General features: G+C 50.9%; 1 protein-coding gene across 3 annotated transcripts in view; it reads right to left on the bottom strand.

Annotated features, from left to right (window-relative positions):
- Positions 1-12,183: 12,183 nt before the first annotated feature.
- LOC144733203 (AP-3 complex subunit mu-2-like) overlaps positions 12,184-25,098 on the bottom strand; it is an 82,328-nt gene continuing 69,413 nt past the window's right edge. For all 3 annotated transcript variants that reach the window (XM_078614995.1, XM_078614996.1, XM_078614997.1), the window contains exons 5-10: positions 20,695-20,832; positions 19,817-19,902; positions 16,894-17,027; positions 16,243-16,453; positions 14,236-14,380; positions 12,184-13,101 (exon numbers count right to left, since the gene is read on the bottom strand). In XM_078614995.1, the coding sequence (XP_078471121.1) occupies positions 13,001-13,101; positions 14,236-14,380; positions 16,243-16,453; positions 16,894-17,027; positions 19,817-19,902; positions 20,695-20,832 (815 nt within the window). In that variant the 3' untranslated portion in view covers positions 12,184-13,000. The remainder of the gene's footprint in view (positions 13,102-14,235; positions 14,381-16,242; positions 16,454-16,893; positions 17,028-19,816; positions 19,903-20,694; positions 20,833-25,098) is intronic.

Genomic DNA, 25,098 nt, shown 5'->3' with positions numbered 1-25,098 from the left:
TTTATAGTGTAGTTTTAGTGTAGTTTATAGTGTAGTTTGTAGTGTATCGTGTATAGTGTAGTGTATAGTGTAGTGTATGGTGTAGTGTATAGTGTAGTGTATGGTGTAATGTATAGTGTCGTGTATAGTAGTGTAGTGTATAGTAGTGTAGTGTAGTGTACTGTATAGTGTACTGTATAGTGTAGTGTATAGTAGTGTAGTGTATAGTATAGTGTAGTGTGTAGTGTATAGTGTAGTGTATAGTGTATAATGTAGTGTATGGTGTAGTGTATAGTGTAGTGTATGGTGTAGTGTATAGTGTAGTGTATAGTAGTGTAGTGTATAGTGTAGTGTATAGTGTAGTGTATAGTGTAGTGTATAGTGTAGTGTGTAGTAGTGTAGTGTATAGTAGTGTAGTGTATACTGTATAGTGTATAGTGTAGTGTATAGTGTAGTGTATAGTGTCGTGTATAGTGAAGTAGGCGAGAGACCTGCCGTGGCACGAGGTTATACAGGCCTCGGCAGTAAGGGGGGAGAGAGAAGGGGGGGGAAGGAGGCGGGGCAGAAAGTAAACCCTGCAGCAGCACCCGGGTCACTGGAGTAGAGATTGGAGAGAGATGCACAGAGAGAGAGAGAGAGAAAGACACACAGAGAGTCAGAAATAACAACTGACATAGGCAGGCAGAATGGAAACATCGCTGTCAGTTAAGACTTTACCTGGTTAAAAACGTCCTTCCAATGATTGCTCAGTTTGTACCCATCTTTTTGGTTGAAGTTGTGTCTGTGTTTATATATCTGGATGGCTTCATGAACAAATCTCTGATAATAGCCGGTGGGTTTGCAGAGTACCTTAGTCTTGGAAAAGTCAATTTCGTGTGAGCCCACTGCGTTAAAACAATGATCAGCAACAGCAGAGGTATTGGTCCTACCATGTTTCAGATCTGCCTTGTGTTCGCGAACGCGGTCCGAGACATGTCGTTTTATTTCCTCAATGTAACTGCTGCCGCAGCCACAACTCAATTTGTATTGCATATCAGGAATCACATCCTTTACAGTTTGGATCAAATCACGGATTTTGTGTACTGTGTTGAAACGAACCTGGATCTTGTGTTTGCTTAAGATTTTGGAAATCTATTTGGTAACCCCTGCTATGTATGTCAAAAGAACATGTGTTTTCAGCACAGCTTTGTATTCCTGCGAGATTTGAAGATTGAAAAAGACTGACAAAGATAAGATATTGACACTCGAAATGTATTGCTACAGAAGGATCCTGCATCTGTGGGGGTCGCTAGCCCCCGAGATCCCTCCCTCGGTACCCCTAACGGCCGGGTTAACCTCATTACTCGCCCCCTCGCTGCTAGGCGAACCGCTGCTGCGTTCTTCACCCATGGGGTGAGAGCCGTCGCTCCAGGATTCCCCTCCCCCGCGGGTCCGCGTAGTAGGCATGGTTAATTACGTACGCGCACACCCACACACATCTCTGCGCGGCACTCACTCAACCCTGACCACTCACGCTAGGATCGCGCACCTGTATTATACACGTCGTGAACGTGCGCGCACACACACATACAGCTCCACACGCGATACCCACTCTTGCGCCGCTCTGCGCCGCGCTCGCCGCTCACGTTATGATCGCGCACCTGGGGTACGCTGATTACGCACGCCGCGAGCTTACGCATACACAGTACCACACGCGTTCACACTTATAACACGAGATCACACGAGGCCACGATCAGCTATTAATGATTTATTGTCTGCTACGTGGGACTGGTTGTTGAGTCAGTATGAATCGACGAGGCTGCCTACTCTACTAACCCGGAACCTATTCCCTATTTATCGTTCACGAAACACTTTTACCTCCTTACTCACGGTTTGAGGCACTCGACGTTCCGTGGGTTTTCCTCGCTGCTTGCCTCGACACGTCGCACGGACGTCCGGAGGGCAGAGCTGGGGCAGTCCTGGACCTTGGCTTCTCGGAGCCAGGGCGATTTCCCCTTTGCGCTTCCCATTTATCCTGATTCCCGGACCCCTACCCCCTTCCCACGCACCGTGCGCCTTCGCTATGCTAATTAATCCTTTGTCCGCGCGGCGTGAACTCCAAACAATGGCACGCGCCCCCCTCGCCCGGGCCAGGCAGCTCCGCGGTGCCTTTGTTCCGCTAATCAATGAGCGACCTGCGCGGCGCAAATTCCAATCAATCCTTTTCTCACGCAGGCCCCCATCATCGAGGTTCATGCGGCGGTGTCCATCACAAAGGCCCGTCGTGGGAAGCTGTGCATGGCTCCTCGCGCGCCTCCCCTCTCCCAATTATTTATACTAATAGCCTTATCCTTTAACTCCCCTAACAATGGTGCCTGCGCGCTCAAGCGTAATTATCCCAACCCTCCATGACTATGCGCAACAGCTCCTGCGGTCCCGCTATTCGTGCTGTCCCGTCCCTCCCCTGCTTGCCCCGTCGACCCGTGGGGGTGTGTGTGGGGGGAAAATGCACCTCAACCGCAGTGGCCGAATGCCCCATGCCGCGACCACACCATATTACGGCTGGTCGCAGCGCCGCGGCGCAACGTAGCACGGGGGAGGTCGTCCAATTTCCTGATCGCCGGAAACCGTGAGAGTTAACCCCGATAAGGGTTTCTCGGATAAAAACCGGTCGGCCAGGTGACCTCCCCTCGGAGCTCTATGGGGGGGGGGGAAATGCGTGCGGGTGTGTTCGTGTGAGGTGAGGTGAGGGGGACGCGGGGTTGGCTCCGTTGCTTGGTGGTGGCGAAGTTGGGGGTTTGGGCGCCTGCCGAACGGCTTCGTGGCGGCGGCATCACACATCTAAGCTGGACTCAAAGACTGAACAACGTAGAAGCAAGAATAAAGGTTGCACAGAAGAAGACCTATTGCAGGCAGCAATGAGAAGGAAACTGGCACTGTATTATCCGCAGAGAATGGATTCTTTGCTCCGCTGCAAGTTTCCTACCAATACTCACCCATTGACACGACGGTCAATGGTACAGTGTATAATAACAAATAGTATAACATTTATATGCTTAATACAATGTTCAAAGTAATATATAGTATCGTAATTGTATAGTGAATATATAGCAGTGTGATACACATTAGGGTGGGTAGAATAACACGTAGTGTTATATTACAATGTATGGTTTATAGCAATACAGTATATAATTTAATGTTGGGTTTGTCTATGGCAGTATATAGTACGGTGTAGACTCGTGTAATCTAAGAGAATGCAGCTACATACTATTAACACTCCTTCCCTTTATTAATTCTACCCCTCCCTTTGATGCTGCTAATCCTGCATAATGCACGGGCATAATTAGTACTATTCACATACCTGCATTTCCCATATCCCCTCCCTTTGATGCTGCTAATCCTGCATAATGCACGGGCATATGTAGTACTAATCACATTCCTGCATTTCCCATAAATATGCTAAATTCCTCTTGATATGCAAATTCTTTTGTCGAAGCGCCCTTTCCCCCCCTCCCAACCCAGCTTATATACATGCTCCAAGCTCGTGTGCTGTTTCATTCAGACGCTGTCTCCCCGACAGACCTGGTTTTCACCTGAGGACGGCTGCTTGCGTTGTGGCCGAAACGTCGTGAGAATTATTTTATTATGTTTTATTTGTATTATTTTATTACTTCCCTTCTACGTGACTTTACCGAAAGAACCAAGAAGATGAATCCCTGCAGTCACGAAAGCTCGAAGACCTGTTCTTCACCTGAGGACGGCTGCTTGCGTTGTGGCCGAAACGTCGTGAGAATAATTTTATTGTTTTATTTTTATTATTTTATTACTTCCCTTCTACGTGACTTTACCGAAACAACCAAGAAGATAAATACACCCCTTTTGACACAGTTCCCCTCATCCCTTTCCCCTCAGGAGAGATCCTTCCTCCACCTCAGCCAATCTTACAGTCGTTCACGAACAGTATTTGCCCCAACATTCTGTTGAAGCCTATATGGGGGGTATTTGTATTGTGTGTGTGTATGTTTGTGTGCATGAATCTGTGCATTGTGCCTGTTCTCTGCGTTGGTTACACTCCGTGCTCTGAGGACGCACGACTCAAGTCCAGAATCCTCACTGAGTCACCATCACCCCCCACAGTGCGGGGAAGAGAGGCTGACTAAATGAGTGGTGAATCACATGCAGCAGCTCAATAGAGTCGGCGTGATAAAAACAACAGCACCGCCTCCCAGTGCAGGTGACACCCACAGTTTTCAAAGTTTATCTATTAGGTATAGCCCTGTGAGCCATTCGGCTCTTGAATCGGGTGCAACCGCAACAAACAAAAACAAAAACATGAACGAGAAAACATCTTAAAGTGACTATGTGCAAACAGAAAATCCAAGAAAAGACAGCAAGATATTGCAGATAAATCACCGTACACCAACCCTGTGCAAATATCCCAGTGGGATGCAAGTCAAACAACAACAACAACCACAAGACAACTTATATTAAGACCAACTCCCCGGGTAGGATCCCTCACCAAGACTGAGATCGCTATATCACCATGATACACTGATCAGCTGTTGCCACTTTTCCTAAAATCCCAGGATGAGTCGTTTTCTCACAGTACAGTACAAGTGTTGTGTTGTTACGGTATATCTGTCAACCCCTTATCAGTGGCTACTTTATTAAAGACCAATTCAGACCTTATTGGTAAGCCTATATGGGGGATATTTGTATTGTGTGTGTGTATGTTTGTGTGCGTGAATCTGTGCATTGTGCCTGTTCTCTGCGTTGGTTACACTTCGTGCTCTGAGGACGCACGACTCAAATCCAGAATCCTCACTGAGTCACCATCACCCCCCAAAGTGCGGGGAAGAGAGGCTGACTAAATGAGTGGTGAATCACGTGCAGCAGCTCAGCAAGCGTGCTGTGACGGTTCCACATGAAGACGGAAGCTTGTGTTGCCTCCGAAACGTCGTGATTTTAATTTTATTTTAATTTTACTTTTATTAAGTTTAATTTTTTACCTAGGTGACTTTACCGAAAAAAACCTAAGAATATTTAAGTATATAGTTCAATTTCGATTTAAAGCTTTCGTGACTGCAGGGATTCATCTTCTTAGTTTTTTCGGTAAAGTCACGTAGAAGGGAAGTAATAAAATAATACAAATAAAACATAATATTATATTATTTTATTATGTGTTATTTTAATTATTTTATTACTTCCCTTCTACGTGACTTTACCGAAAAAACCAAGAAGATATATAGTTCAACTATCGTACCTAAAAGCCGAGAGCAATGGCGGCACAGCGCCCCCTACTGGGCGAGCTGTATTAAGTGCAACAAAGGGGCAGACTGCCGCCTCCTGCCGACCTGCTGGGGAGGGGCATCCACGAGGTTTTCTGTACTTACAGTGAGGGAAAGAAGTATTTGATCCCCTGCTGATTTTGTACGTTTGCCCACTGACAAATAAATTATCAGTCTATAATTTTAACGGTAGGTTTATTTGCACATAACATTTTTGACATGCGTTTTTCTGGATGTTTTTGTTGCTATTCTGTCTCTCACTGTTCAAATGAACCTACCATTACAATTATAGACTGATCATTTCTTTGTCAGTGGACAAACGTACAAAATCAGCAGGGGATCAAATACTTTTTTCCCTCACTGTATGCACCAAACAACAGTTCGGAGTGTTCGGTCTTCTTGGGGATGGTGGGTGCAGTGCTCGACAGAGTGCCGCCTACCGACTCCAAAATCTTACTGGGCGACTTCAATGCTCACGTGGGAGACGATGGATATACCTGGAGAGTTATGATTGTGAGAAATGCCCCCCCCCCCCGTGATCTGAACCTGAATGGTGAGATGTTATTGTAATTCTGCACTAGTCACGGAATGTCGATGAACAAACACCATGTTTGAATTTCGATTTAAAGCTTTCGTGACTGCAGGGATTCATCTTCCTGGTTCTTTCGGTGAAGTCACGTAGAAAGAAATTAATAAAATAATAAAAATGAAATAATTCTCACGATGTATCGGCCACAACGCAAGTATCCGTCTTCAGGTGAAGAACAGGTGTGTCAAGGAGGCAGAATCTAAATGTCTCCTTGACACACCTGTTCTTCACCTGAAGACGGCTACTTGCGTTGTGGCCGATACGTCGTGAGAATTATTTTATTTATATTATTTTATTAATTTCTTTCTACGTGACTTTACCAAAAGAACCAAGATGACCATGTTTTGAACACAAGGATGCTCAGAGAGCAATGGTTGCACAGCGCCCCCTACTGGACGATCTGTGTGAAGTGCAACAAAGGCACAGACTGCCGCCCTCTGCTGGATTGCTGGGGAGTGGCATCCACGAGGTATCGTGGAATGTCCTCGTCTGTCCCTCTCTCTACAGAGACGCAGAGCTTTGAGTCGAGTGAATTCCGGTGACTCGCGTGAAAAAAAAACCCGACAGGGACTTTCACATATTCCTAGGTTTTTTCGGTAAAGTCACGTAGGTAAAAAAATCAAAATTAATAAAAGTAAAATAAAAATAAAATAAAAATCACGGCGTTTCGAAGGCAACACAAGCTTCCGTCTTCAGGTGGAACCGTCACAGCACGATAGCTGTATCACTTGACATTGATACAGCTATCATATTCTTAGGTTTTTTCGGTAAAGTCACGTAGGTAAAAAATTAATTAATAAAAGTAAAATAAAATAAAAATCACGGCGTTTCGAAGGCAGCACAAGCTTCCGTCTTCAGGTGGAACCGTCACAGCACGATAGCTGTATCACTTGATATTGATACAGCTATCGTGCTGTGACGGTTCCACCTGAAGACGGAAGCTTGTGTTGCTTCCGAAACGTCGTGATTTTTGTTTTATTTTTATTTTACTTTTATTAATTTTAATTTTTTACCTACGTGACTTTACCGAAAAAACCTAAGATCATGAATCCTTGCAGTCACGAAAGCTTCAAATCTAGAATTACCTTCCATTCATTGGCTACCACACTCAGATAAGCTCCCCCCCCTCCTCCCCCCCCCCCCCTTAACTTGTATTTAAGAACTTGTATCTTGGAATCTTTGCCTCACTTGATACAGTAAATCTGGCTGTGACGGTTCCACCTGAAGACGGAAGCTTGTGTTGCCTCCGAAACGTCGTGATTTTCATTTTATTTTTATTTTACTTTAATTAATTAAAACATTTTTTTACCTATGTGACTTTACCGAAAAAACCTAAGAAAATGAATCCTTGCAGTCACGAAAGCTTCAAATCTAGAAGGGACTTTCCCAGCCACGTGCACCGTGACCCTGACCCAACCGGCGTCTCTTCCTCTGCAGTCGATCTCTCTCCCCTCCACCGCTACAGCGCGCTCCTTGAGGCCGCGTCGATTGTAGGATCCTCACTCCGTGTGTCCCATCCTCCCAGCGATGTTCATACGCGAGCCCTCACCCCATGGCACGTGCAGGTATTGTGTGTTTCCCTCAATCGATGCGGTGTTTGGTTTGTGCGATTTAGCGTGCAGTAATACCACCGTGGCAAGATGTTAACTACCTCGCATGGTATGCCTACTGCTGTATAGTTGGAGTCTGCGAGTCTCTCTCATCATCATCACGGTGGCTAGATGTTAACTACCTCGCCTGGTACGCCTGCTGCTGTATAGTTGGAGTCTGCGTGTCTCTCATCATCATCATCACGGTGGCTAGGAGATCTTAACTACCTCGCCTGGTGTACAGGAGGTCGTGGGTTCGATCCCGACCCTGATGCCTGCTGCTGTATATTTGGAGTTTGCGTGTCGCTCTCTCATCATCATCACGGTGGCTAGGAGATGTTAACTACCTCGCCCGGTATGCAGGAGGTCGTGGGTTCGATCCCGACCCTGATGCCTGTTGCTGTATATTTGAAGTCTGTGTGTGTCTCTCTCATCATCATCACGGTGGCTCGGAGATGTTAACTATCTTGCCTGGTATACAGCAGCTCGTGGGTTCGACCCTGACGTCTGCTGCTATACATTTGTAGTTTGCGTGTCTCTTTCGCCGTGGTCACGTGACAATGCAGCCTTTAGAGCGGTGCTCCGGAACGCTAAATTACACGAAACTTTTCGCCAGGATGGCGCCGTGCATATTTATTTTTTCCATTCCTGCCGTTATAAAGTCACGAAAAATACCATGCAGCATTTTCATTAAGTAGTTGATATATACTCTTTAGTTTTTTCGGTAAAGTCACGTAGAAGGGAAATAATAAAATAATACAAATAAAACATAATAAAATAAAATTATCACGACGTGTCGGCCACAACACAAGCAGCCATCCTCAGGTGAAGACAAAGCTGTCTGGAAGACAGTGGGCCCAGCTTAAAATACGCTGCCAAGCTTAGCAGTGTTCATTGGAGCGCTGTCTTTCAGACAGCTCTGTCTTCACCTGAGGACGGCTGCTTGTGTTGCGGCCGAAACGTCGTGATAATTTTATTGTTTTATTTTTATTATTTTATTATTTCCCTTCTACGTGACTTTACCAAAAGAACCAAGAAGATGGTGGAGACTTAGTGCGACGAGGGGCGGAGCCAGGAAGAGGTGAAAAGAGCGGGTGGGTGCCTGAGCAGGTGAGTGGGTGGGTGAGTGGTTGAGTGGGTGGGTGAGTGGGTGGGTGAGCGAGTGGGTGAGCGTCAGGTGTGATGGTTAGGCCAGGTGAGGGTGAGAGGTGACGATTGGTGGAGACTTCGTGCGACGAGGGGCGGAGCCAGGAAGAGGTGAAAAGAGCGGGAGGGTGCGTGAGGAGGTGAGTGGGTGGGTGAGTGGGTGCGTGGGTGGGTGATTGGATGCGTGGATGAGTGGGTGGATGAGTGGGTGGGTGAGTGGATGGGTGAGTGGATGGGGTGAGCGAGTGGCTGGGCGGGTGGGTGGGTGAGCGAGTGGGTGGGCGGGTGGGCGAACGGGTGGGCGAGCGGGGTGGGCGGGTGGATGAGCGAGTGGGTGGGTGGGCGAGTGCATGGATGCGTGGGTGAGCGTCAGGTGTGACGGTTCGGCCAGGTGAGGGTGAGAAGTGACGACGATGTGCAGAGTCAGGAAGAGGTTAAAAGAGGGAGCGGGTGGCAGGGTTGGGGGGCGTTGAGGGTGACAAGCGAGGATGAAGGTGTTGAACTGTGCCGTGAAATAAAGACATTACCTTGGTGACAAAGAAAAGGGCCAGAGTTTTCTTTCACATGTATGTTGAACTTCTTTCGCACCGTACGTAGCCGTCCGTGCTAAGCGGAGGTGAGCGGAAAGGGCGGCTTCGCTCTCGGGATCAATGTGTAGAGGAGTAAAATGTGAACGTGACGTCAGGTGTGCCGTTCAGTGCGATGACGTCACGTCTCCTAGGGTACTTAAGGGATACCCCGTAACATAAGCGGGGTCACTGTGGGAACGGGTAGAGTGAGCAGGGTGAAGAGGGAACCAGTGGGTAGAGAGAGGGATTGAATAGGGAGTCTGGGGAGAAGCTGGTGGTAGCCGTAGAGGTGCTTCTCTCTCCGCTCGGTGGAGTCGGTAGACTCCACGATCCCACACGAGAGAGAGACCGGAGCTAGCCGGCAGGACCCGGACTCAAAGTAGGACCCCTAGCCCCTGGGAGTTGTGTACCCTGCTGTGTAATATTGTAACAGCTTTAATAAACCCTGGCGAAAGCCCTTAACTTACCTCCGTCTTCGAGTACGTCCGTCGGAACTTCTCTACAAATGGAACAACGCAAACCACCTCCACCACGACACGGCGGCGATCCTCGGGAGAGGCTCGGTGTGCGTACACGGCATTCGATAGACCACGTTTCGGTTTAACGTAACATTGGATTTCTTTCACCAATATTTTGCACGGAGAGCTAATGATAAAATAAAACAATGAATGCACTGAAATTAATAGGTAACTATTTGTGAGCTCTACCGTAGTCTAAACAATATGACGTTTTAATGCGGGCAAAACATGTTTTTTGTCTATTTGTTTGTGTTTTTCCCTTGTGATGGGACTTTGTAGGATGAACGTTGAGATTTATAAGGGGCACGGGGTGACCATTAAGCTCTGAATTGGTCTGTATTAAGGTAGGGAACTGATAATGGGTTCACAGCTATGCGTTTCTTCACTGTGCTGTAAGTCACTTTCTTTTTATACTTGACAATATGAAGAGTAAGCTGTGAAGTGTTCATAGTGTTAAATGGTAAGTCACCAAGGCTGGGAACGCAACCTCATGGCACCAATGTTGTAAGTTATTCACTATACGACGTTTCAATATACGAGCAAGCTCCAGGAACGCGTCTCCTTCGAATACCGCGGTGTCACTGTGTGCGCGGCTACCCTATTTCTACCCAAAATTCACGACACAGTACGCGGTTTAAGTTCACTTGTGTGTGGCCACGTGGTGCGTACTGCACCGTGCGTACTGCACCGTGCGTACTGCACCGTGCGTACTGCACCGTGCGTACTGCACCGTGCGTACTGCACCGTGCGTACTGTATGCGTAAGGGCAGCAGTGGTGTAGCGGTTAACGCTGCGCTACGAACCTAAGTTTTCATTCCGGCTCACTGCCACCAACACCCAGTAATAGCGATTATCTGAACCGGTCTGGGCCTCCCCTAGGTCGACTCAGCCTCAAATGAGTACCTGGTGTAGCGGTGGTGGTGTAACAAACATCGCCACTGGGGGGGAGACGAAGGCGGTCGGGCGTAGTGCCGGCCACCCACCCACCTCGTGTGCCACGGTGCAGGTAGCCTTCATCGGTGTTGCCACTCGTCATATATACGAGATCCAATGAGAGGTTTTGTCTAACGCCGTTAGTAACGTGAATGCAATTACTGTGTCATTTTAAACATGCTGTCAGCGAGCGCCTAGTAAGGCCGGCTGGGCGCACCAGAGAGTTAGATGTACACACATATACAAAGACACACACTTATACATGTATACACACACACACACATATAAAGATCCGCCATTTAGCCTTAACAGACTGTAGGGGCAAGTGCTGTTAGCGAGCACCTATGATGGCCGGCACGGCACACGAAGGGGGTGGGTGACCAGCACCACGCCCGGCCGCCTTTGTCTCCCTAGTGACGATGTTTACTACACACCGCACCGGGTACTCATTTGAGGCTGAGTCGACCTAGGGGAGGCCCAGGACCGGTTCAGATAATCGTCACTGGTGTTGTTGGCCGTGAGCGGGAATCGAACCCGGGTCGCCAGGTTCATAGCACAGCGTGCTAACCGCTACACCACCGCTCCCCACATAGACACACGCACACAGATACACTTATACGTACACGAAGACAAAGACGCCCCCGTTTCGCCTGTAACAGACTGTTGGGGCAAGTGCTGTGAGTAGCGAGTAGCAGCGCCTATGAAGGCTACCGGCACTGTGGCACACACAGAGGGGGTGGGTAGCCAGCACCACGCCCGGTCGCCTTTGGCTCTCCTCAGAGGTCGCAAACGGGTTTTGATTCCTTACCCGTACCCGGCCGCACAAGGGTCGCAAACGGGTACCCATACCCGGCCGTACCCGGTTGGGTATCGGGTAGGGTACGGGTATCGGGTACCTGATTGCGACCTCTGGGATGAAGCCATGTTGCAGGTGCGGGTGGGTTGATTCTAGGAACTTGAATTCTGAGAAGAGACAAGACGTTGGGAAATGAGTGACAAACGGTGACTCACCAGTGACTCACGGCCTACCCGTACCCGGCCGCACCAGGGTCGCAAACGGGTATCCATACCCGGCCGTACCCGTACCCTACCCATACCCGGCCGAGTACGGGTAGGGTACGGGTATCGGGTACCTGATTGCGACCTCTGGGATGAAGCCATGTTGCAGGCACGGGTGGGTTGATTCTAGGAACTTGAATTGTGAGAAGAGACAAGACGTTGGGAAATGAGTGACAAACAGTTACTCACCAGTGACTCACGGTCTACCCGCACACGGCCGCATCAGGGTCGCAAATGGGTAGCCGGGTATCGGGTAGGGTACGGGTATCTGGTACCCGGTTGCGACCTCTGTCTCTCCCCCAGTGGCTATGTTTAACTAAACACCACTACACCAGGTACTCGTTTGAGGCCGAGTCGACCTAGGGGAGGCCGACGACCGGCTCAGATAATTGTCGCCGATGTTGGTGGCCGCGAGCGGGAATCGAACTCGGGTGGCCGGGTTCATAGCGCAGTGCGCTAACCGCTCCCCACACACACGTGTTTGCGCGCGCGGACGCACACACGCACGCATGAGTGTGTGGAAGCTGAGCGATCTTGACTTCACACATTGCACATTTATTCACACAAACACTGCACCTCAGCCAACTCTCCATTGGTCCCCGTGTCTCCATGTGTTTCTCTGTGACCCCGTGTGTCTCGACTTGACCCCACGTGCCTCCGTGTGACCCAGTGTGTCCCCACATGACCCAGTGTGTCACCACGTGACCCCCAGTGTGTCTACACGTGACCCAGTGTCACCACGTGACCCAGTGTGTCACCACGTGACCCAGTGTGTCACCACGTGACCCAGTGTGTCTCAACGTGACCCAGTGTGTCACCACGTGACCCAGTGGGTGTCCGTGTGACGCAGTGTGTCTCCACGTGACCCAGTGTGTCTCCAGGTGACCCATTGGGTCTCCGCATGACCCAGTGTGTCTCCACGTGACCCAGTATAGTGTCTCCGTGTGACCTAGTGTGTCTCCGTGTGTCTCAGCATGCTCCAATGTTTTTGTCCCCCTGTGTATACAATGTTCCCCGTGTGTATCCATGTGTCTGTGTGTGTCTCCAAGTGAGTCTCTGTGGTTTTCACGTGCTTGTGTATCCGTGTCCCCATGTCTTCCCAAGTCTCCGTTCATCCTCGTGTATCTCTGCACTCTTATTCCTCTGAGCGGTCTCCCTGTTTCGCCATGTTACCGTGAGCCTCTCTGTCACCCTGTCTCACTGCGTCTCTCCGTATGTTTCCGTGTCTACCTTTAGGTCCCCCGTGTGTGTTCCATCTCCCGTATCCCTGTCCACGTCTTTGTGTCCCTGTGTTCCTGTGCGTATCTACGCCCCATGGAGTGTGTGTGTCTGCCCGTGTCTCTGTGTGTGTCTAGGTGCGGACTTGGAAGCGCCCAGCCTTGGTGAGATACTTCACCCCTTTGAATGGCTTGTACTTCTCCCCATAGAGGTCCAGACGGTTCACTTTCAACCCTGCGGCGGCAACAACAACAACAGCAGCTGCCAGTCACCACTATGCGGCGGTGACGTCACCACCACGGCGCTTGTGCCAGGCTAGGTGCACTATGAGGCGGTCACTTGAACTGTGCGAGGCTTTCCGCTGACAGGTTACAGGACAGACCCAGCAGGTGCCATGGGTTGACTTACTGAGAGAGGACCGGGAGATGCACCACCACCACCTCCTGTGCCTCCTACTGTGCCAACTCGCTGTGTTTTAGCTACCCGGCTATGTGCACGTTGAGGTCACATGCAGTGTCAAACGCCCGCTGGCAGGAGGTCACGGGGCAGACCCACATGCCAAGGGTCGACTGAGACGACTGGCTGATGCACCACCTGTGCCCCTTACTGTGCCAACTTGCTGTGCTTTAACCACCCGGCGCCCCGCTCGTTGTTGTAAGCGTCGCTCCTCCGCCCTCCGTTGTTTCTGGAGGGCGACTGCCTCCAACTGCCCAGTAGCAGCGTCCTTCACGAGCCTCCTACTCCACAGAGGCCGATCTTGACAGCGCTGGTACCGGTCATCGGCAAGTCCACTCAGCTCCACATCCTCCCGTACCGCATCACTCCATCTCTCCCCTAATTCTTGCCATGCCCGTTTAGCCCCCTCTATCCGGCCAAATAGAAGCTGATTGCTCTTTGGTTATTTCGGTAAAGTCACGTATAACAATAAAATAATAAATTAAATACTAGCATACGACGTTTCGATTGCAACACAAGCAATCATCATCAGGTATAAATGAAATAGAAACACAAATCTAGTCTACTTAATAATTTTACATTACATGTCTAAGTATACTAGATTTGTGTTTCTATTTCATTTATACCTGATGATGATTGCTTGTGTTGCAATCGAAACGTCGTATGCTAGTATTTAATTTATTATTTTATAGTTATACGTGACTTTACCGAAAGAACCAATGAGTAATTCCTGCAGTCACGAAAGCTCCAAATTAAGTTTAGAAGCTGATTGGGCAAGCAGTGGCTGGGCATGCGGGCTCCACGACCCAGCCAACGCAGCCTTGCCTGCCCTCACCGACGGGACTGTGGTCAGGCCTTTCTCCACGGGTCTCCGCAGGTCCTCAGATTCTCCCCATCCTGCTCCCCGCGTACCTGAAATGGCGAACTGCTGGATCTTGAAGTGGACGTTGATGACGGGATTCTCCTCGGGCTTCGGTGCTCCGGACTGCAGTGTCAGGGAGCCCTTGATGGTCGGCAGCTTCTGGGGATTAATCTTCCCAATGTCCCACGTCAGGACCTGGAGCACGACCACGGGGGAGAGTGGAACATGGACACCGCAAGGGGGTGAGTAGAGGGAGGACAGGGGGGAGGTAGGGGGAATAAGGAGGGACACGGGGAGGAGGGAGAGAGGAGGAGGAGGAGGGAGACACGGGGAGGTGGAGGGAGACACGGGGAGGGGGAGGAGGAGAGAGACACGGAGAGGAGGGGAGGGAGTGAAGAGAAGGAGGAGGGAGAGGGGAGGAGGAGGGAGACACGGTGAGGGGGAGAGAGGAGGAGGGAGATAGGAGGATCACAGAGACATGGTGAGGAGGGGAGGGAGGGAAGAGAGGGAGGAGGGAGAGGGGAGGAGGAGGGAGACACGGGGAGGGGGGTAGAGGAGGAGGGAGATAGGAGGATGACAGAGACATGGTGAGGAGGGGAGGGAGGGAAGAGAGGGAGGGGGGAGAGGGGGGGAGGAGGAGGGAGACACGGGGAGGGGGGTAGAGGAGGAGGGAGATAGGAGGATGACAGAGACATGGTGAGGAGGGGAGGGAGGGAAGAGAGGGAGGAGGGAAGGCATGGGAGGTTAGGAGGAGGGACAGACACTTTAACACCACAGACCAAGTGAATGAGCTGTCTCCATGTCCTCCTCGTTCCACCTCTGCGTCACCCCACGCCCGATGGCAACGCATGGACCGTGTCTCCCTCCCTGTGTGCATCCGTCTCTCTCTCTGTATCCCTCTCCCCTAAACTGCATGCTACTCTAGAATCTGTTGCATCTTCGGACACTAGTTGTATCCACAGCAGCACTTTTCATGGCTATGCAATGTGTGAATGTGAAGGATATGTCGGTTGCGTTGACATGTTTGTCTGAAGATCTTGTTCAGAATTAAATTCTACTTTTCTCGGTTCATTTGTGGGATGTGTAATGGATTGTCGGCTTGCAATTTATCATGTTGAGATGTGTCCATTAAACAGACAACCGCAAGGGCAGTTTCACGTAAATGTAGTACAGGCATGATTAAAACATGCTGAAAATATCTCTCTCCCTCTACCCCCGTACCTCCCCTCTGTCCCTCTCTCTCATGGGTGGAAAAAACCCGATTTTTCCAGCAGCAGGCATCGTTTTTTTTCTTTAATACAATTAAACCATATTTTGGGGGAATTAAAAGCTGGTTTCATGAATACAAAACTCTGATCCAAGGCTCAGGCTGCTTCCTCGTCGCTGCTGCTATCATCATACTCGGGGGGCCATCGGGCACGGGGTAGTCGTAGAATGCGGCGGGCAGGTTGGTCTTGATGAACACGAGTTTCTCCTCCACAATCGTGGGCGCCAGTGAGTTCCTTAAGCTTGGAATGGACGAAGCCCATCGTTGAGAAGTTGGCGAAGTGCGGTTCTGCAATTAGAACCAATTAAACTGGATTTCTCCCAATCTCAGATGATCGGGTTTAATGTGAAAAGACAATTAAACCCGATGGTAAACAACCCATGCCTGGGGTGTTTTATTCAGACGCTGTCTTCCCGACAGACCTGTTCTTCACCTGAGGACGGCTGCTTGCATTGTGGCCGAAACGTCGTGAGAATTATTTTATTATGTTGAATTTTTATTTCCCTTCTACGTGACTTTACCGAAAGAACCAAGAAGATGTGTCACCCTTGCTCTCTCTCCTCCCTCTCCCCATACCCCCCCCCCCCTATCTCCATCTCTCCTCCCTCTCTCCTCCTCTCTCCCCATACCCCCCCCCCCCTGTCTCTCCCCCCCCCTCTCTCCTCCTCTCTCCCCATACCCCCCCCCCATCTCCCTCTCCCCCCCCCATCTCCCTCTCTCCCCCCTCTCTCCCCCTACCCCCCCCCCCCATCTCCCTCTCTCCTCCCCCCCCCATCTCCCCCCCCGTCACCTTGGAGACGGGGTCGAAGGCGTGGGTCCCCTGCGTTGCCGTGAGCGCCACGGCGAGCACGGGGGGCGGCAGCGTCGCCGTGACGACAACCGCCTCCAGCGTCTTCCCGCCGCTGTGCCGAGGCCCCAGCGTCAGCTCCAGACGCCCGCCGCCGCCACCGCCCTCACGGAACGACACCGAGTGGCGCACGCACACGGGGACGGACACCAGGCTGCGGGAGATAGACAGAGGCACACGCACGCCAGGCTGGGCGTGTCTCCGTGTGTGTCCGTGTGTGTCTCTTCGTGTGTCTCTCTGTCTCCGTGTGTGTCTCTGTGGGTGTCTCTGTGTGTGTCTTCGTGTGTGTCTCTGTGTGGGTCTCTGTGTGTCTCTGTGTGTGTCTTCGTGTGTGTCTCTCTGTGTGTCTCTCTGAGTGTCTCCGTGTGTGTCTCTCCGTATGTCTCTCCGTGCGTCTCTCCGTGTGTCTCCGTGTGTCTCTGTGTGTGTCTCCATGTGTCTCTCCGTGTGTCTCCGTGTGTCTCTCCGTGTCTCCCTGTGTCTCTCCGTGTGTCTCCCTGTCTCCGTGTCTCTCTGTGTGTCTCCCTGTCTCCATGTGTCTCTCCGTGTGTCTCTCTGTCTCCGCGTGTCTCTCTGCGTGTGTCTCCGTGTCACCTCTGCGAGGAGACGTGATAGGAGATGAGCCGGAAGTTCCCGTCGGGAGGGATGAAGGAGAGAACGCGCTCCGACTCCCAGCGCTTGAAACGCACGCACGGGTGGAAACTCACATCGTCCAGCAGACGCGGGTTCTACACACGGAGAGACAGAGACACGCGGGGGGTGAGACACGGGGAGAGAGAGACACACGGGGAGACAGACAGAGACACGGGGAGACAGACAGAGAGACATGGGGAGACAGACAGAGAGACACGGGGAGAGAGAGAGAGACATGGGGAGAGAGAAATGATGAGAGAGACACACAGGGAGAGAGATGGGAGGAGAGAGAGACATGGGGAGAGAGAGACACACGGGGAGAGACAGAGAGACATGGGGAGAGAGAGAGACATGGTGAGAGAGAGAAATGATGAGAGACACACAGGGAGAGAGATGGGAGGAGAGACATGGGGAGAAACATGGGGTGGGAGACATGCGGAGAGAGAGAGACAGACGGGGAGACAGACAGAGACACACGGGGAGAGACAGAGACATAGTGTGAGAGAGAAATTATGAGAAAGACACACAGGGAGAGAGATTGGAGGAGAGAGAGACCTGGGGAGAGAGAGACCTGGGGAGAGAGAGACACACGGGGAGAGACAGAGAGACATGGGGAGAGACAGAGAGACATGGTAAGAGAGAGACACACGGGGAGAGACAGAGAAACATGGTGAGAGAGAGAAATGATGAGAGAGATAAATGATGAGAGAGACACACAGGGAGAGAGACATGGGAAGAGAGAGACACACGGGGAGAGACAGAGACACGGGGAGAGAGAAAAATTATGAGACACACAGGGAAAGAGATGGGAAGAGAGACATGGGGAGAAACATGGGGTGAGAGACATGCGAAAAGAGAGACACAGGGAGACAGACAGAGAGACACGGGGAGAGACAGAGAGACACGGGGAGAGATAGAGACATGGGAAGAGAGAGACACCCCCAGTACAAGTGTGAATATGTAAATGGGAGTGTGTGTATCTGTATGTGTAGGGGAGCGGTGGCGCAGTGGTTAGCGCTACACTGCGCTATGAACCCAGCGACCCCAGTTTGATTCCAGCTCACGACCACGGCTGGTCACGTTTATCTGAACTGGTCATGGACCTCCCCAAGGTCGACTCAGACTCAAATGAATACCTGGTGTAGCGGTGGCGCGGAGTAAACATCGCCACTGGGGAGACAAAGGCGGTCGGGCGTGGTGCTGGCCACCCACCCCTTCGTGTGCCGTTCCGGCCTTCATAGGTGCTCGCTAACACCACTTGCCCCAAAAGTCTGCTGAGGCTATACAGGGGATCTTTGTCTTTATGTACATGTATAAGTGTTTGTGTGTGTGTGTGTAAGTTGCTGCAGTAGGATGCACAGGTGGTGCATCAGCCAGTCATCTCAGTCAGTCGACCCGTGGCACCTGCTGGGTCTGCACCGTGACCTCCTGCCAGCGGACGTTCGACACTTCACGTGGCCTCAACGTGCACATGGCCTGGCACAAGTGTCGTGGTGACGTCACCGCCACTTAGTGGCGAATGGCGGTTGTTGTCGTTGTTGTGTATGTGTGTGTACGTGTGTGTATGTATGCGTGTGTACGTGTGTGTATGTATGCGTGTGTACGTGTGTGTACGTGTATGCGTGTGTACGTGTGTATGTGTATGTACGTGTGTATATGTGTAATAAAGGACTCTTCAGACAGTGTAGGTCTCCGTTGTCCTTTATTCGGGTTCTTGTCTCTCTCGCCCCTGCGGCGTCCTCGCTCAAGACCCGCACCTCCTCCACCGTGCACCCTGCAGCCACACCGCTGCTCCGCTCTGCAGCCACACCGCTGCTCTGTGTGCCCCGTACACTCTGCTAGCTCTTCACGCCCGGCTAGCTTCCCACACTCCACTAGCTCTCCTCCGCTAGCTCTACTCCACTAACTCTATCCCACTAGCTCTGCTGTGCCCCACGTACACCGCTGGCCGACGGTGCCATGGCCTCCCACCACGTGGCAAATGGCGCCACCCTCTCGCCACTGCCCAGCGTGGCCTCCCCCTGTTTCCACTCCTTTTCAACTCCCAGATCGCTTCCGGTTCTCCCCCTAAATCCTCTCTCTCACGTGACCCTGACTCCTCCTTCTCCTCACGTGACCCAGACTCCACACCCTCTTTCCTTGCTCGCATTACATATGTATACGTGTGTGTGTGTATGCGTATGTACGTGTGTGTGTATGCGTATGTACGTGTGTGTGTGTATGCGTATGTACGTGTGTGTGTATGCGTATGTACGTGTGTGTATGTATGCGTATGTACGTGTGTGTGTATGCGTATGTACGTGTGTGTATGTATGCGTATGTAAGTGTGTGTGTATGCGTATGTACGTGTGTGTATGTATGCGTATGTACGTGTGTGTGTATGCGTATGTACGTGTGTGTATGTATGCGTATGTACGTGTGTGTGTATGCGTATGTACGTGTGTGTGTGTGTATGCGTATGTACGTGTGTGTGTGTGCGTATGTACGTGTGTGTATGTATGCGTATGTACGTGTGTGTGTATGCGTATGTACGTGTGTGTATGTATGCGTATGTACGTGTGTGTGTATGCGTATGTACGTGTGTGTATGTATGCGTATGTAAGTGTGTGTGTATGCGTATGTACGTGTGTGTATGTATGCGTATGTACGTGTGTGTGTATGCGTATGTACGTGTGTGTGTGTGTATGCGTATGTACGTGTGTGTGTGTGCGTATGTACGTGTGTATGTGTGCGTATGTACGTGTGTGTATGTATGCGTATGTACGTGTGTGTATGTATGCGTATGTACGTGTGTGTATGCGTATGTACGTGTGTGTATGCGTATGTACGTGTGTTTATGTATGCGTATGTACGTGTGTGCATGATGCGTATGTGCGTGTGTCACCATGAAGGAGAGTGTGAGGTCAGGCATCCCCGTGAGCTTCACACAAGCGTCAATCACGCCCTGAATCTCAGCCGTCACCGTGGAGCCTGAGACACACGCGGAGACACACGGACACGGACACACGGACACGCACGGAGACACACATAAAAGTCTCTCTCTGTCTCTTTCTCTGTCCACCCTCTCCATCGTCCCCTGTGTCCCCCCCCCCTCTGTGTCTCTGTGTGTCTATTGCACTGGTCAACAAAAAAAATCTTTCCAAATTCACCCCACACTCTCCTCTCTCCCCAAACTCTCTCTCCCCACACTCTCTCCCTCCTCTAACCTCCCTCTCATCTCTCTTCACCCTCTCAGCCCTGGCTCTCTCTGCTTTTTTTCCCAAGTGAATTTTATTGTTGGACACAAGTTGTGGGCAAGCAAAGATGGTGCAATTTTGATTTAAAGCTTTCGTGTTTGGTGACTTTGTGTGTTTCGTAGCGAAACCGGCTCCAGTGCTGTTGCTGCTGGCAGCAATAAAAGTGGTTTGAAAGTCAAAAGTCTCTCACACACACTGTGTCTCTCTCTGTGTCTCTCTCTGTGTCTCTCTGTCTCTCTCTGTGTCTCTCTGTCTCTCTCTGTGTCTCTCTCTGTGTCTCTCCCTGTCTCTCTCTCTGTCTCTCTGTGTCTCTGTCTCTCTATGTGTCTCTCTCTCTGTGTCTCTCCCTATCTCTCCCTGTCTCTCTGTGTCTCTGTCTCTCTCTGTGTCTCTCTGTGTCTCTCTCTGTGTCTCTCTCTGTGTCTCTGTGTCTCTCTCTCTGTGTCTCTCTCTCTGTGTCTCTCTCTCTGTCTCTCTCTCTCCCACTATCTGTCTCTCTCTTCTTCTCTCTCTCTCTCTCTCTCACCAGAGCGATCTATGATGGCATCCACCTCCTCTATCACGTCGAAGTACGCCTCGTTGTTGGTGTAGCGCACGCCTGTGCGTCTCCACGGCACGTTGGAGAGCTGCCCCGAGGGCAGAGTGTCTCCTACATTGGTGCTGCCTGCATGGGGGGAGAGAGCGGGAGAGAGAGAAAGAGTGAGTGAGATGCAGATAGGGAGATGGAGAGAGAGTTTCAAACCAATGTCATTGCTGCCAGCAGCGTTAGCACCGGAGCCGAGTTCGATGCGAAGTGACAAATCGAGTGCAGCGTCACGTGTGGACATCACAAACACTGCACATGGCACTGCACGTGCCACGCATAGAGATAGAGAGAGCGGAGAGAGAGAGCGGGAGAGGGTGAGAGAGCAAGAGAGTGGGCGAGAGAGAGAGAGAGTGAGCGAGAGAGTGAGCGAGTGAGCGAGAGAGAGAGCGGGAGAGGGTGAGAGAGCGAGAGAGTGAGCGAGAGAGTGAGCGAGAGAGTGAAAGAGTGAGCGAGAGAGCGAGCGAGAAAGTGAGAGAGTGAGCGAGAGAGCGAGCGAGAGAGTGAGCGAGAGAGCGAGCGAGAGAGCGAGCAAGAGAGTGAGCGAGAGAGCGAGCGCGAGAGTGAGCGAGAGAGCGAGCGAGAGAGAGTGCGCGAGAGAGTGAGCAAGAGAGTGAGCGAGAGAGTGAGCGAGAGAGCGAGCGAGAGAGAGTGAGCGATTTTATTGCTGGGGCAACAATTGTGCCCCAGCAATAAATTCCACCGTGGACGCAATAATTGCAAAAAGACAAAAAAACCGTGGCACGAGAGAGTGAGCGAGAGAGCCGCATCGCTGCGCTCTTGCCCCCCACCAGTGGCGCTGGCCGCGGCTCGCTCCGCGTCACCGGGCATGCTGCACGAACATGCGTGCGCACCGCCCTTCGGAGCGTCGGGGCTGCCACCCTCCTGCCACGCCGCCGGCCCGCCACGCGCATCGCACCGCCGCGCTTTGCTGCTTCCCGGGCGACATTGCCCGCGGCTCGCGCCACCGCGATGACCAGCACACGCGCGCGACGGCGTGCTGTGTCGCCGGCAGTGTGGGCCGCCGCGACGCGCGCCTCGCCGCCGAGCAGTCACGCGGTCGGACCCGCCGCGCGTGACCATTTCCACCCCGCGTCTGCGGTCCACCTCGACTGAAAAAGTCAGATTTTAAGCGTCAGAGTGCCATTTTCACAGGAACAGAGAGCTTGGCCGGCTTCCCACCTATCCTGGAAGGCACTGTACTCGCCGCCTACCTGGGCATAGTATTCATGCTCCAGTTGGAGCCTCGCTCCTATCAGGCCCTTCATCATAGCCACTGCCGAGCAGCTTCTGTCTGTGGTTGCGTCGCTTTGTAGTCTTCTTTTTTTCCGTGTTTTGTAGATGGCTAGCTTTGCTTGTGCGAGTACAAAATTTGCTAGAACGTGGCGTTTGTTTGTTCTGCGTGGTACTCGACACACAAGAGTGCTTTTGAAAAAAGGTATCTCCAACTTTTTGAAGATGGACCCTAGTGTCCGAAAGAGTGGTGCCAGTCTCTGACATTTTATATATATATGGGCGAGGTCCTCTCTCTGGCCGCAGAAAGCGCACGCGTCGGGTGCTCCTGGGGTGACCTTTTTCTCCCATGCCGCTGAGGGCAGTGCCCAGTGAGCCAACCTCCATTGGAGGTCCCCACTGCGTTTTGCCACCGGGGCCTTGTACAGTTCTGCCCACTGAGGAGTGACGTCTATCAGTGGGGAGAACACATCTTTCCACTTCGTGCAGGGCAGGTTTTCCAGAGCCTGTCGGTGCAGAGTCTTCACGCAGCAGCTGTATATTGTTTCCTTGGAGGCGCTTTTTAGAGTGTCGTTTCCGCAGTTCTTGAGCTTTAACAGCATTCCTGTGTCACGTCGCCCAGGGGGCTGGACGCAGGCAATGCGCAGCTCTGGGAAGGCGGGAGGGGATGGGTGATCGATGTCTGCGTCTCTCTCTGGGTGTGTTCAGTTGCAGTTTCAGGGTCTTTGCCGCTGCGAGTGTTGTGCGTAGTATCTTTTCCCCGGCCAGTATGGTGCGGAGGCCCGCGGTACGGCTTATTTCAGCTGCACTTTTCCATTTAAGGCGGCCTCCGTGATCTTCTACGGGGTCTCCAACCGTTCGTACTCCGGCTGTGGCGAAACGAAGTGCCATTGTTTTCTCCTGCCGAAGCTCCATTAATAAGTTGTTGAAAAATAGGGGTTCCTTCATGAAGGTGCTCATGCTGCAGTATGGATTTGTCCTGTTCCACTCCAGGCTTCGCCACGCTTCTGTTATGCTGCGATAGTAGAGTAGCAGCCCCCTGCAGTCAATTTGGCCAAGATCTGTGAGGAAAAGTTCTTTCCCGTGCCTCAGCAGGGCGTTGGCCAGCGATTTCCATGGCGCCTCTTCCGGGTTATGGAGTAGGCTTTTCTCGGTAAAGTCACCGTGTAGGTAAAACATTAAAATTAATAAAAGTAAAATAAAATAAAAATCACGACGTTTCGGAGGCAACACAAGCTTCCGTCTTCAGGTGGAACCGTCACAGCCACGACAGCTGTATCAAGTAAATGAGAGATTGCAGGAGCTACCACTCCGTTTATATAATGGTTGGAGAGGGGGGGGGGGGAGCGGCAAGTACAGCACACTTTTTATTCATATGGTAAAAAGTGTGCTGTACTTACTTTTATTAATTTAAATTTTTTACCTACGTGACTTTACCGGTAAAAACCTGAGAATATGAATCCTTGCAATCATGAAAGCTTCAAATCTAGAATTATGGAGTAGGCTTTTCACGGCTTGAAGTCGAAAGACCATGATCCGGGCGGCAACGTCTGTCAGGCCCTGTCCACCTTCGTTTAGCGGCAGATGGAGGACACCCGGTTTAAGCCAGTGCTTGCCTGCCCCAGACGAAGGAGACGAGCGCTTTATTTGCTTTCGCTGTCAGCCATCCCGGGGGGTGAAGGGCTTTTGTTCTTCTTTGGTTCTTTCGGTAAAGTGACGTATAAAGATAAAATAATAAATTAACTTAAATACTAGCATACGACGTTTCGATTGCAACACAAGCAATCATCGTCAGGTATAAATTAAATAGAAACACAAATCTAGTATACTTAGAAATGTAATGTAATACAACAGAGAGTCGGATAACATAACAGTCAACACCCTACCTGGTTGATTATGTTTGCTCTCTCTCTATGTTTGCTCTCTCTCTATGTATCTCTGTGATATCTGTCTGCTTATATGTCTGTCTATGTTTCTGGTTCTGTGTTTAATCTCTCTCTCAAATTTAGCATTCTCAGGAAGAACGTAATCAACCAGATAGGGTGTTGACTGTTATGTTATCCGACTCTCTGTTGCATTACATTACATTTCTAAGTATACTAGATTTGTGTTTCTATTTAATTTATACCTGATGATGATTGCTTGTGTTGCAATCGAAACGTCGTATGCTAGTATTTAAGTTAATTTATTATTTTATCTTTATACGTGACTTTACCGAAAGAACCAAAGAATAATTCCTGCAGTCACGAAAGCTCCAAATCAAGTTTGGCTTTTGTTCTGTGCCACAGTATTGAGGCGGCAAGATTATTTGCGATCAGCGTTCTTCCTCGAAAGGACAAGTGTGGGAGGAAATGTACCCACGCTCCCAGTTTGGCCTCAAGCTTCTCAAGTAGTTCTGTCCAGTTTTTTTGGACCGTCTGAGGTTTGCCTAGGTAGACACCGCGATATTGGACCCCGTCCTCCTGCCACGTTACCCCGCCTGGGAGGGCCGCCGGTTGCGCGGGATTCTGTGGTCCGACTCTCAGTGCCGTGCATTTCTGCCAGTTGACTTTAGCACTTGTGGCGTTTTCGTATGCTTCCACTGCATGGCATAGCGCGGCGACATCTTCCTGGTTGTTAACTATTACGCATATGTCGTCCGCGTATGCCGACAGCTTGACGCTCGCTTTGTCGGGTCCTGGAATTTCCAGCCCGGTTAGGGTGTTCCTCAGGCTTCTGAGGAGCGGCTCTAGAGATAAAGCATAGAGGAGCCCTGACAGGGGACATCCTTGCCTTACTCCTCTCGTTACAGGGAAAGGACGGCCCAGGCGTTGATTGATCTTCAGAGTGCTGTGTATGTTGCTGTATAGTAGTTTGATGTATGTTGTAAAGGTAGTTCCGAATCTGAGAGAGTAGGAGTTGTCTTAGGTACTCATGGTCTACCCTGTCAAAAGCTTTCTCTTGGTCCATGAAGAGTAGCCCTGCGCTTGTGTTTTGCATTTCTACTATGGATATGATGTCTCTCACCGTGTTTATATTGTTGTGAATGCAGCGGCCCGGGACACAATAAGTCTGTTCTTGCTGTATGATGTAACCTGCCACGGTCTTCAGGCGGTTCGCTATAGCCTTGGCGAT

Source organism: Lampetra planeri, chromosome 45 (genome assembly GCF_965212315.1).
Source record: "Lampetra planeri chromosome 45, kcLamPlan1.2.h2, whole genome shotgun sequence".
Classification (NCBI taxonomy): Eukaryota; Metazoa; Chordata; class Hyperoartia; order Petromyzontiformes; family Petromyzontidae; genus Lampetra; species Lampetra planeri.
Note: the sequence above shows the minus strand (reverse complement) of the source record. Positions and strands in the feature narration are given on the sequence as shown.